Genomic DNA, 13,749 nt, shown 5'->3' with positions numbered 1-13,749 from the left:
TGCTTTAGACGTCTTGTGAAAAGGGCATTGTCGGCAAAAGATGAACTCCCAAGCTGTTGGTCTTTCAACGCTCACAACCAGCCTATTTAGCCCGCTCCTTCAAGAGAAAATCTGCCACAAATATGTTTTTTTTTTTCACTTTTTCGGGAGCAGGGGGCAGGGAGGAGGCGAACGGGACGCAAAATGGCGTATTAATTGAATCTTGTGTGAAGTCTTTGGTCTTCGCAGCTGGACCGGTGCTTTGGAGAGCGCACAAGGCTGCTCTAATTGTCGGCCGGATCGCACAAAAAGTATCCTTCGAATTCCTCTGCCGAACGGGAATGCCATTCAGGCACATAATGGTCCTATTAGCTGCTTAACTCGCCGGCTTTATGTGGATGGGAGGGGGACGGGGAGGAAGGAGGAGAGTGAGTTTCTATGTATGGTGAAACACTGCTATATATGTGTGTGTATGTGTGTGTTTATAAAGAATGTGGAATTAGCTTTTTTTCTGAATTAAGTAAATGTTTTTTTTATTTGTTTGTCCCATAGCAACAGTACCATTCCAAAATTGACGTGCTGATCGACGACACGTTTAAGGAAATGATAGCCTCACTGGTGTCGAAGGTAATGCAATTTTTTTTTTTTTTTATGATTGATTTTGATTGCATATTCATCTTTTTCTGCTGTTCGTGACCTTTTCCCTTTGTTTTCTGCTCAGTTTTCTTCAGTTCTCGATGGCGTCTTGTCCAAGCTCTCCAGATACGACGAGGGGACCTTCTTCTCCTCCTTCCTGTCCTTCACCGTGAGTCTTCCTCTTTACTCCACACTGTTTCTTACACTGCTACACTGCTCAAAGCATTCACTATTTTACCCAACCCCTACCTCTTCCCCTCTCCTCTCCTCTCCTTTCCTTTCCTCCTCTCTTCTCGTCTTTCTCTGCCCTCCACAAAGGTCAAAGCCGCCGCCAAATATGTGGAAGTTCCCGTGAGTTTTCATCATATGTTTAGGGCGTCACAGTTGGTTGCCATGTTTGTCTTGTTTCATCCTTTCAAACCAACTTCAAAAATGCAAAAAAATCACTTGCTTTTATACCATTTATTTATTAATTTTTTTTCATTTTTAATTAGTCTGAACACGTTTGAGCAGAAAATTGAATTGTAATATGGATGTGTTCACATTTGTCCTGGTTTGAGCCGGGTTTAGTCCTGTCCTAGTTCTGGTTTAGGCTTAGTCCAGGTTTAGTTTCGGGTTTAGTCTCAGTTTTGATAAGATTTGCTTTTTTTTTTTTTTTACACTTTTAGATGCAAGATTTGTTACAAGACTGAATTATAAACTGCTTAACCTATTCAAGAATTCTATGCATTTTTAAAGATGCCCTATGTAACTTCCCTGGAGAGTTAGTTTTGCTTTAATGTTCCATAGTATAGCATTAAATTTATCTTTTATTTTTTCAATTACGGATGTTTTCATTGATTGAAAAAAGAAAAACATTCTTTCTGTGCCTCTCAAATTTGACCTGTAACTCGGCCTGTTGGTCTCCATGGAGATGAGTAAGTTTAATGCCACCCTTTAAGTTGGCAAGGCCTCCTCCAGAAAAGTTACGTAGTGCATCTTTAGTGGATTTCCATAGGTCTAAACCACAAAATAGTTCAGTTTTATGCATAACAAGAACCCAACGTTTTCCTGCCTAAGATGTTGTTTTGCGTCACCTAAACAGCTTCTAATTGCGACCACTCAAATTGCAATTTCATTACAATTTTGATGCATCCGCCAGCTCCCGTTGTCACGTTTAGTCAAACATTTACAAAGAATAAAGAGCATTTTTCTCAAGATCACGGCGCACGCCTAATTAATTGCTCCCTCATCCTTGGAGAAGTGTCACTTAGTGGGCGGTGTTGTGTTGAATGGGTGAACGCATGACTGGCACGTAGCATCTTAAGCTAACAGCAGTGCCCAAAACACTGGAGGAGATGACGCAAGGGGCTTAAGGAGCAGAGGTGACGAGGTTTGGCATTGAAAAAAGTGCGAACAAGATGGATATTTTAATTTTTTTTGTCTCCAAATTAGACGCGACCCAAACAGTTGACCTCCATTTCCGCACCGTGATTACTGCATCAGAATTAACAAAGTAAAATCCCTCGGTGAATTGGGTTCCTAGAAGTCTCCATGTCTTAAATGTGCTCCTGGTGTTTTCTTAATAAAATATCCACTGAGAGTTGATATATTTTTGTGTTTTTCAGGATTAAGTCCAATTGAAAACAAAAAGATATTCTGTAGTTATGAAGAGCTTTTGTACTTAAATTTCATCCTTTTTTTCACCAGCAAGCATTCTGAGCAATATTAATTTTTTTGTTTAAATCATTTTAATTTCAAGTATTTATCTTAATCTAGTTGTTTTTAATTATTTTGATTTATGTTTGCTTTTGGTCTAGATTTTTAGGCTAATTTCAGACTGGCTTTTTAACTTATTTTCTTTTTTAAGCTAAATTACCAGCTAGTGGAGTAAAATCTTGACTACGCCACCGGCAGATACTTTAGCTTGCGTTTAACTGACAAAAAATATTTCGAAACCAGGCAAATATCTTGAAGCATTTAAAGGTGCACTATAACTTTTCTGAAGGGGGGTCTGCCACCAACTTGTCTCCATGGAGATGTTATTGTTTTGCATTTATTAAATTAGACGTTTTTACTTTTTGTGGATTAAAAATGCCTGTGTAGCCCTTTAAGGCCAATAGATGACATGCATTCTTTTTGAAATTGAACAAATCACTTATATCGCCATACCGTACAAACCCTTCAAATGAAATATTGATTGCACATTGATTAATTACAATTATATGTAACCAGTGTATGTGACCAGTGACCTATTGTAGGTGTGAAGACTAAAACCAGACGTCCAGTAGCTATGAATCGCTGTTTAATTACGGTAAAAATATACTTGATAATTATATTCAGTGAGGTTTATTGTATATACAGCTATAAATAATTGTAATAGAATTTTTTAAGCAGTTTTGTAATATTTTATAAAGTCATCGATACATTTTCTGGAAGTTCCATCCTGAGCGTGTGAAAAAGGCCACCTCACTTAACCTCCCTAATCCTATCCCATCATGCTCTCTGATTCTGCTTTAGACTTCCTCCCCAGCCCCTCGCCCTTCTGTCCTCAAATTATAATGTAAGTGCTACCTCAGCCTTTTGCTCCTTTGTGCTAGCGAAACCTGATTCAGGTAAGCCTCTTTTACAGGTGAAGAGGGGGCGGGGCTTACAGTTGTTGTGCAGATTGGCCCCGCCCCCAATCACAGAAAATTATGCTTTTTTACAGTCTTCTACCACTGGGTGTTTTCTGTAGAGCTGTAGATAACTTTTTTGAGCTTTTAACAATGTTATAACGTTATTCCCTCATCAAAAACACACATGGAGTTGCATTTTGCTTCATTTAATTCTGTTTATGTCGTCCTCTATTTTGATATTCTCTGGATTGTTACGTCACGGGTAGAAATCTAGTGCAGTTTTTAAGTCCGTAAATCATTGCCTGACTTGTTCTGCACTTTTATACCTTCAGATTATGTTCATTACAACTGCATTCTTATATAAGTACGCCAATTTCTTTCACAATATGGCATTAAACCCGATCTTAACTGAAAAACATGTATTCTGACATCTGTACATTCTGTATTTGACATCACCCGCGTGTTTATCAGTTACACGGTTCTTCCTTAAAGAGGATGTCTGGTGGCTGATGATGGTGGCTGGTGGCTGATGATGTTGACCGCGTTGGGTAGAATACTTTGAAAATGCAGTTGCACAATACTGAAATACTGTGTTATGTTTGTACTTTGCATCACTGGTTATTGACATGTTGGCAGCAGCCTAAACCAGTTGGATAGGCCAAGTGTAAAGAAAACATCAGCCTACACTTACAGGGACCATAAATTCTACCTCAGCTTAACATGTAAAAGCAACCAGTTCCTAATGTTTTAAATGAGTCTCCCACCGCTCCCCTCACGTGTTAATCTACTCGATGCCATCCGCCAATACAGCTCTGATTGACAGCTCCTTATATCGAACATATGCCGTGAGTACACAGCCATACAAACATTGGCAGAGTCTTAACAGGCATCTCAGTCCGGCTATATTTACTGAGAGTCCAGGCACTGACACCTTTTTCACAGCTCTCTCCTCTTGGGATATTTTTGTCATGTTACTCCCCACCTCCACCTAAGACATGTTTTCAAAGACTCAGGGGTAGTTTGGTTCTACCTTTGGCATGAGCGTGTTAACAGTGCGGTGACAAAGGCCAAGCTATGCCAGTGTAAGTGGTTTTGTAGAGATAAGAGGGCGTGACAATAGTAGATGTGCTAGAACTAAAACCAGCAAAAAGTGTGAAGCAATTTTGTAATTACTGTGTTATTGTGAGCCAGAAGACACAGCGGCTAAGAGTAGATGCATTTTTATTTATAGCAGATCTATTATGCAAAATCAGAGCTTTTAACCATGTTAACCCCTTCGCATTTACCCTCTCAAAGTTGTTTTTGGAGTGATTCGTGCATGTTTGAGTAATCTTTAATCACTTATTTTCTAGACGCCATATTGCCAATCAATCTCTGCTTTTACTGCCACCGCCATATGCTCACTGTGACGTACTAATTTCGTTCTTCAATTTTATTTCTTAATCAGTCATACATGTTGGACTCAGCAGTGTCGCGTAGTCATTTTGGTACAAATGAAAAAAATCCCCTACTCGCTAGTTTTATGTGCAGCTATCCATAGGAGAGGCCGACGTCAGCTCCCATCGGGCACCACAGTTTTCTAACACTGAAGTCAGTTTACTTTTTCTTTTATCAAGTTGTTTTAGATTAATTTTGTGATTTAAAATGTGCGAATTATAATACAATGAACCTTGGGTGGCATAGATTACAACTATATAGCAGACACAAGCACAATGTCTTTTTTTAAACAATTTTACATCATAACCTTAATTTTTTTTGCTATCTTCAGCGAATTACCTGAATAGCTTAATGCCCTTCTTAACTGTGTAATGTAATCAAACCTACACTGATTGCATATTGGTGGCAAATCAAAGCATATTCCAAAGTGTCATGAAGTTGGACACAGTGGCACAGTTTTTGGCACGTTTGCTTCACAGGCTTGCAGTTGCTTGCATGGATTTGGTTGGACATCCTTCCTGAGAACTTTTCTTGTTTAGTTATTGGTGTTTTTTTTTTTTTCATTTCCTCCCAAGAGCTCGAGTTTACGCTGTACGACCAAAAACACATGACCTAAATTACCCCCACTGGCTCTATGTAATCTGCTGCCCTTGTAGACCTTCTAGCTACAATAAATGATGAACACATCCCATACTATTACATTACCAAGGTGGGTGGTTCGGCCTCAGCTCCAACTTTGCATACTCTAAGACGCTTCACCCACCGTGATTATGTATGAATGTATAGCTTTATAACTGGGTATAGAGTGAAGTACATTGATTTGTTATTGATAATTATTAAATCTAATTACAGAGTGATTTCAAAATCTATTGTCCTAATCCCTGCAATGTTTTTCTTGGGGCAAATTTCCCAGACATGTAAATAACAACGTGCGATCTGCTGAGTTTGAATGAGTGTTGTTCCATTATGAGGGGATTATCGAGGCGCTGTTGGCCACACCTTAGCACCTGGCACCAGCGCGATCAGCTCAGACAGGAAACAGAATGGTTCAGGGCTGTAATTACCGGCCATTTGACTGCCTTCCTCCGCACTACCTGTCTGTCACCTCAGCCTCTCCCTACGTCTCCAGACATCAAATTCAGTTTCACCTCAATGTCGGTCTGACAAGTGACTAAAAAGCCATTATTGCTGAGTAAAGCCGATTGTTCTGTTTGAGTAAGTAGATATGGGTAGAGTAGTTAAGTATTGGTACTGCAAAATGTTATTACTCATGTACAAGTAAGAAATAGTTTTGCAAAAAGTAGGTCTGTACTCCTCAATTTGGACATAACGTTTAGTCTAACTTTGATTAATTGATGAAACCCGGCTGTGAAATATGTAATCTCAGGTGTGTACTTTAGAAACATAAACTCTATAGATACTGAAAACATATGTATCATTATTAAAAATTCAAATTACATGCAATTATACAATCTATACTTTAATAAACATAAATCAACATAATGGATAGAACAGACACTTTGGGCTAATCTGGCCCTTGCAAATTTGGGTGTAGAAGAAACTGAAGTACCCGGAAAATCTAAAATCTCCACATCTGGGAATTGAACCTGGGACTTTCTTGTTGTGAGGCGCAAAGAAATCACTGTTTCAATTTTCTCAGCATTGTTATGTCATAGGTAGAAAACCAGTGCAATTTTTAAGGCCATAAGTCATTGCCAGACTTGTTCTGTGCGTTTCTACCATCAAACTGTGTTCATTACAACTGCATGCTTAAATTAGTATCCAAATTTCTTTTGCAATATGGCATTAAAAGTACAGTGAAAAATGTGTATTCTTTTGGTAGAGGTAGAACAAACTGAAGTACGTGGAAAATCTCCACACCTGGGAAGTGAAACTGGGACTTTCTTGTTGTGAGGTCTTTAGCACAACAAACTAACAAACTATTTTGGTCATTTTTGAGTCATTCTTAATGTGCTATTTGTTAATTATGATGCATTAGGTCTTTGTTTTAAAAAGGTCACTTAAATGTAGTTAGTATAAACTGTTAAGGCTATGTTTACATGCACACTTAAATCTGATTATAATCTGATTTCTGAACCTTTCAAATTATTTAAATGACATGTAAACTGCAAAATCCCCCTCTCTCTGTCAGTCTTTCTGTCTCCTCACTGCTCTCCCTCTCTCTCTTTCTCTCGTGATAACTCTTAATCTCTCGGTCTGGAACTGTGCCAAAGTGAGCGTGATGGAGTCCGGGCCTTTAGGGGGAGGAAACCCGGAAAAACGATACCTCCAGTGACAACAAGGCCCACAGAAATGTTGCCACGCAAGAACTGTGGCAAACATTTGCAGCCTGTATATGTCTGCTTTTAAGAGGACTAAATAATTAGTACTTTTCTTACAAAAGTTGCTCAGGTGATGGGAAATATTTGGCTCAACTTGTACTTGACTTTTTCTTCCCATTATTATCGCAATATCCAATTATCTTCTGGTAGCACAAGTTGTAGCATATCGAATACTTTCTTTGCCATTGTTGTTCAAAATCTTGTAGCTGTGTGGAGGTAACAGGTCACCTGCATGAAAATAGAAAGTTAAAACCATACTTAGGAACATTTTCCATAGAGATGGATAGATTTTATGCCATACTGTGTAAGAGTATTTGAGTATGGGGTGACAGTGGCTCAGCTGGTACAGCGTTTGCCCACAGGTTGGCAGTGCGGTTCCAGCTCCCACAGATGAATGCTCTTGTTGTGTCCTTGGGCAAGACACTTAACCCACCTCGCCCCCAGTGTCTGCGCACACTGGTGTATGAATGTGCGTGTGAATGGGTGAGTGGTTCCTTGATGTAAAGTGCTTTGAGAGCCTTGAAGGTCCATGGAAACAAGGGCAAGTAAGTGTCAGGTTTGTGGAGATGCAAACCTGTTCACTGTGCAGGTGCAATAAAATTAACAAAATAATAATATAAAAAGAAACGCATGCTTTTATTTTTAGTCTATTTTTGCACTAAAATTACATACTGTGGCTGTAAGTCTCATATACGGATTTAAAGATGCACTAGTTTGACAGTATAAGCCTATATACTGTGTTATCACATTGCAACATTGGTTATACATTGGGAATTGATGGCTGTATGTCCCTACTCTCTTCTTATATCTACTTATACTGATGCTGTCTGAATTTCAACTAAAAATACTGCTTTCATTATTGAGAGAGAGGAATAAATGCACTGGTAAATTGATACTTTGTTTGGTACAAGGAAATTAATTATCACATTATATTAATAGTATTTAATTATCATTATTCTATCTAAAAACACAAATTATTATCTTGTTTCTTACATTTTTATTTTACTACCTGACTTTAGTAGATTTAACCTCACAAGTGAATGCCAACAGTTCTATTTGATCTACTGCTGATGGATATTGGCTACTCCATAACCACAATTTAAAAACAATGAATTACAAGATACTCTAAGTTTCTACTATATATTTAAAGATACAGTGTGTAACTTTATGGAGGTGGCACGTCACATGGAAATAGAATATTAAAACCAAAAAGAAAGATATGTTTTATAGCATACTGTAGAATATTGCAGCCAAAGGAACTACTTTTCCATAGAAACTGCAAGAGAGAGATGCAAGCCAGCTCACAGTAAGGAGAAACAACCAAAATGAGAAAAACATGCTTTTATTTTAGTCTATTTTTTGGTTATAAGTTACACACTGCTGTGGCTTTAATTTGCCAAATATATTTTACGAAAGACAAGTCTCTGTGATTACCTCATAAAAATGTTACCATCTCCACCCTCATATAATCCTCGGCGACACATTTTGATCCGCACGCTTGAACCAAACTGTCACCTTGACGTGTTGATCCTCCTCTCAGTTATGACACATGTGCTGAAGTAAACCAACACAATGACATCTGGAGTGAATATATCAAAATGCGGATGACGAGCGGCCATTGTTGCACCTCTCGTCTGCAGTGCCTTATCCTGTCAGTCACTCCCTCACGCCCAGGACCACAGACCTGACCCCTCCCTCTTACCCCGGGCCTGGAGCTCATACCCCTGCGGCTGTGTGACCCCACTTTAACCCCACGATCTGCAGATTTTCCTCCTGTTCTAGTCAAGTCCTGGTCCATCTGACGACTGTAGCCTGCCACTGGAGGTTAAACATCTTAGATTATGTCTCATTTTGGCCTTTATAAGTGCTTTTGGCATTTGTACAGTTGTATGGTATGGGAGTACAATGAGGTAAATATTCATCACAATTTAATGTCAATTAAGGGACAGTTTGTGAAAAAATGTATTAAACAAAAAGTTAGAAAATACAGGAAGTAGCGGTGAGTTCTAAAATAGAATATCTCCCCTATGTCATCAACTTTTATTTGTCACATCATAACTATTATGTAATTTTGATTGGCATTTCTTAACATTATGGTCACTAACACACCTCTACGTACATCATATGTGCTGCCCGAGTCCAACCAGGAAGTAAAAACACCAAAATTACAAAACTAGAAAAGACTAGGCTAACTTCTCATATACACTTTAAACATATCTATGCAGGGAGAGAAGCTAGTAGCGCCACCAGGATAAGTTATAGGTCAGATCTATAAAGTGGCGACCCCTTTCCATAGAAGAGGAATGCATGTTTTTCAAGGTATTTTTCGCAAATAAAAACACCAGTACTGAATGCTATATAGCTAGGCTTAATACTATGTGGAACAATTCAACCAAAGGCCCCTTTCAGCATAGGAATCTAACCTAGGCTGGAATGCTAAACGCCTAAGCCACAGGGTTACAAGAGAGCAAGTCATGTCAGTAAGATGGCAGTAAACCTGAATACAGTACAATCTGAAATGATGAAAGAAAGGTTCAGGGATATGAAAATGCAACTGAGGAAGTTCATACAAATATAAATGATACGTATTGTAGTTTTATCCAGGAGTCCTTGGGCATATAAAAATCAAGATTATGTCAAAAGGCACTTTTTCAGTAGCGCTAAATAATGAACAATAAAGCTACAATAGTTGGTTCAGACTAAACTTATAATTAATTACACTTGACTTTTCTGTCTCGTTGAACACGTCTGGTCAAGGAAACGGCAGTGTTTACTCCTTCTATTAATTAAATAAGGCAAAGTCTCCAGTCTAGTGTTGGAATCATAATTAGCACCCGCTGTTTAATGTCAAGAGAGACGAGGTTTTCTAAGGTGTAGTTTAGACCTTCAGAATAAAACAATAATTAAGTTGACAGCTAGAGTTATGTTTACGCATTTTCTTCTGTGAGATTAAGGTTGTATTTTGAGTTTTTGGGAATTTTAAGCAGCACTGTGTTTTTTAAAATGGTGGTGAATCATTTGACTCATTGTTCAATATCACTGGAGCATTAAATTCAACTCTCGTTTTGGATTTTCACAAAATAGCAATAGCAATACCAAAAAAAACCCAAAACCAAATAATAATAATAATAATTAATGTAAATATTAAACGGATTAAACAAACTGCACCATACTTCTACAAACATGTACTAAAATTCACAGTATTCTTGTATTAGCTGTTTGTATTTCAGTGTTCTCTCAATTGTTAATGCTTCCGTTTTATTGTTTGATAATCAGGAAGTGTTGAGAGTTGATGTCAGCTTTACCGTCATGCAAAACTCCAATTAGGTTTCTGAAAGTTGCGCGCTACTATGTTAGTTGTTGTAAGCTTCATCGTCACAGCTAAACTCCAATCTGGTCTCTCAAAGTTGTTAAAAGCTAAACTCATTGCGTTGTGTAATTAGGATGCGCAGAATGAGGTAATTAAGGAATAACTTTGGACCACTGCAACCATTTATAAGGAACTAGTTGTTTTTTTTTCACCTCTTTAAGACAGTAAAAATCAGGTTTTGTTTTAAATCTTCCCATAATATACAGTTAGTCCCATAGGTGAACACGGCAAGGTTGTCCACTGTCCCCTTTAATGTTTGCTGTAAAATGTTTCTGTCAAACCCAGCCTGCTCCTGTCTCAGCTCAGTGCCAGTGTGTTTGTGTGCTGTTTCCACGGGGACGGAACGATCTGGTGTAAACCCCCCCCCCCTCCCCTACCCCCCTCTCTCCTTCCCCCCAGGGCCGACACACGCTACCTCTCTGAAAACGGGTGTGAAAGATGTCAAAGCAATTACAATAGGCCCTACATTGGTGATCTGCGCCGACAGCGAGAGTGTGAATGGACAGGGGTTTAGCACTTGCTCTGTCACTCCTCAATGCTCCACACTGCAGCTTTACCTGAGTTTTTTAAGGTTTGGCAATATATTAGGAATGCAATTGTGAAATTATAATATCCTGGTTGTTTTTTACATTCATTGAATTTGGATAAATCAGTTTCATTATTTAAATTACAGGGACGTTTGGTTGCGTTCACATGTGATAATTTAAGATGAAAGGAAAGTGTCTATAACTCTATGGCCATTGTTCTGTTTTTGAACCAAATAATCAAGAAGAACTCAATTTCAATTCAATTTATTTTTGTAAAGCCCAAAATCACAACAGCAGTTGGCTCTTAGGGCTGAACATGAGAACTGATTTAACCAACAGAAAGTTAGAAAATCAACAATGAAGGAGACGGACAAAGAGACAAGAAAATTAATTAACAGAAAACAAGCAAATGGAGAACTGTCCCAGAACATCCGCTGTCCTTAGACCCTCCTTCTCGGCAAGGAAAAACTTAAAAAAAAAAAACAGTGGGAAAAAGAGAAACCTCGAGGAGGAGCGCAATGAAGGAGAGATCCACTCCCATAGACAGACAGGCTGCAGATGTGTTCAGGACTAATGTGCATCCATTTGCAGATAGAGTTCAGGTCTGTGGGGCCAGAGCCACTCCAGTAAGGGACAGAGGGAGGCCCACCCACGGCAGGGTAGGAGCCTCCCCAGCCGGGCACCGGGCTATCCATTCAGGCGAGGGAAGGGAGGGTCCAGGTTCATGGACTGTGTTTGAACACTGAACTTTGTGCCAGTCACGATCGGGCCTGTCACGATAACACATTTTGAAGTGTGATAGACTGCTTCATTAAAAGGCCTGAGTTTCACCAAATGAAATAACAGAATGCACTAATAATTAGTAATAATAATTATTCTATTAAAACAAAACTACCCCATATCGATAACGCAATATAGTAATTAGAAAAAAACTATATATATATATATATATATATATATATATATATATACATACATATACACCCCCCCCCCCCACACACACACACACATATATACATGTACATACATAACATACACTTCTTTGTTTTGAGTTGGCACACAGCATGTACTCGTCATCCATTGCAGTTCCATGCTCTTTGTCCTGTGGCTTATATTGACCATAGTGTGTACTGTTTATTGAGTGTCCATGTCTGAAGCTTGGGTCTGTCTCTCCTTCAGAAACCAGGGATGGACTTGGCGGACACTTACATCACATTTGTGCGTCAGAACCAGGACATCATCCGAGACCGTGTCAATGATGAGCTCTACGTCGAAAAGGTTTTTGATGTAAGTACTACTGCATCATTGTAAAGAGACTAGTCTAGCGGTAACTGTAAGATCCTGGTAAAACAACACATATGTAGTTTATGGATCACTAGCACAATATCCCAAAAATATGTATTTGGTCTAAACCATAAACTGTATAAAGAAGTGGACTAAGTGAGTGTGACGTGACCCATAGTATTCGCTCCAGTCAAATGAACCTTATCCAGGATAGCAGTTATAGCAGCGAATTTGGTGAGGAATTCTGACCACAAGCAACAAAAGAGCCAATCTGGAGCGAGACTTTTGAACTTGCCTGCACCGCTGGTTTAGCAGGAAGTGGCTGCTTAGCAACGCTGTCAGCCAAACTTGTAGCTAATGTCAGTGGGTGCAACCTAGGTGAATGAAGTAGCCTGATTTATCTGTTATTAATGTTCATATCTTATAGCAAGATAGCAAAATAAAAACTCGAGGATCATATAGAGCGGGTTAATACGAACATTTTAAGATGATTTTAAGTGAATTGGAGTTTGAATTTGAGTCGATGGAGCCGGAAGCACGCCAATGATCACTTCATACTTGGAATGTGGTGGCTAGCAGGTTAGCTATGTCCATTTATATATACAGTCTATGGTCTAAACTCATATACACATTTGCACATCATTACATGCCACTATCTCAAACATGTTGAAATTCTCTTCATAAGCTGCAATGATACTGCATTTCTATAGTAAGCATGGATTTTTGAGTGATGAAAATCCAGCACTGTTACCATAGCAATTACCAATTCAAAACAAAATATTATGTCTTTTGAATGTGCAACAGTCCTCAAAATATAAAGAGGAACCTTAAACGATCACAGAAAGATGGCTTACGTGGCATCATTCATTCATTCCACACCTCATAATGTGATGGTAGCAACAGTTGCCCTAGGGTCGACCGATGGAAGCGAGGCTGACAGATTAAGTGTCTTGCCCAAGGACACAATGGCAGTAACACTTGAAAGTTCAGAAGCTGCCAAAAGAGTATATTTTGTCAGTAAGCTATTAACTTAAATCAAGTGAGTTTCCAAAGTTCCTTCCACCAGAACCGTAAGACTCCACTACATTACATTGGGTGTTATTGTCCTGATTCCTCTGCAGTGGAGCCCAGCAGTCGGCGGCCTGTTTCTCCGCTCTCTATTTCCTCCTCATGGTTTGTAGCGTCGCTTCATAAGGACACTCAGAGCGATAAATCTGAGCACTCACACAAACAGAAGCAGCGGGGTCTTTGGATACTTTCCCAAACAAGCTCATATTGTGTGTGCTGTCGGCTCGGCTCCATTGGTCCACAAACTCACTGGAGTATACAAAGCAGCATCTCAGTGCAGTCTCATCTGATTTTTATGGCTCTAACTTAAAGTGTATTTTGATATTGTCTGGTTCTGATGGTTGTTGTACAGACAAAAAATATACTCAAATAGACTGCATTTTTGTGGTGTATGCCAATAACCTCTTCACGGTGTACCTTTATTCAGAGTGTTTTTGTAATTTTGTTGTTTCAGTATTTATTTATAGTTTTTCACCAACTTAATAATTGGAAGTTCATTTCTAGCTCTG

The 13,749-nt window shown here is 38.9% G+C and overlaps 1 protein-coding gene across 1 annotated transcript in view; it reads left to right on the top strand.

The window, feature by feature from the left end:
- Nucleotides 1-13,749, top strand: part of cadps2 (Ca++-dependent secretion activator 2) — a 244,053-nt gene that overhangs the window by 215,787 nt on the left and 14,517 nt on the right. The window contains exons 25-27 of the mRNA XM_055222491.1: nucleotides 532-606; nucleotides 701-784; nucleotides 12,068-12,175. Coding sequence (XP_055078466.1) covers nucleotides 532-606; nucleotides 701-784; nucleotides 12,068-12,175 — 267 coding nt within the window. The remainder of the gene's footprint in view (nucleotides 1-531; nucleotides 607-700; nucleotides 785-12,067; nucleotides 12,176-13,749) is intronic.

Source organism: Periophthalmus magnuspinnatus, chromosome 6 (genome assembly GCF_009829125.3).
Source record: "Periophthalmus magnuspinnatus isolate fPerMag1 chromosome 6, fPerMag1.2.pri, whole genome shotgun sequence".
Classification (NCBI taxonomy): domain Eukaryota; kingdom Metazoa; phylum Chordata; class Actinopteri; order Gobiiformes; family Gobiidae; genus Periophthalmus; species Periophthalmus magnuspinnatus.
This window is presented reverse-complemented; position numbering and strand designations above follow the sequence as displayed.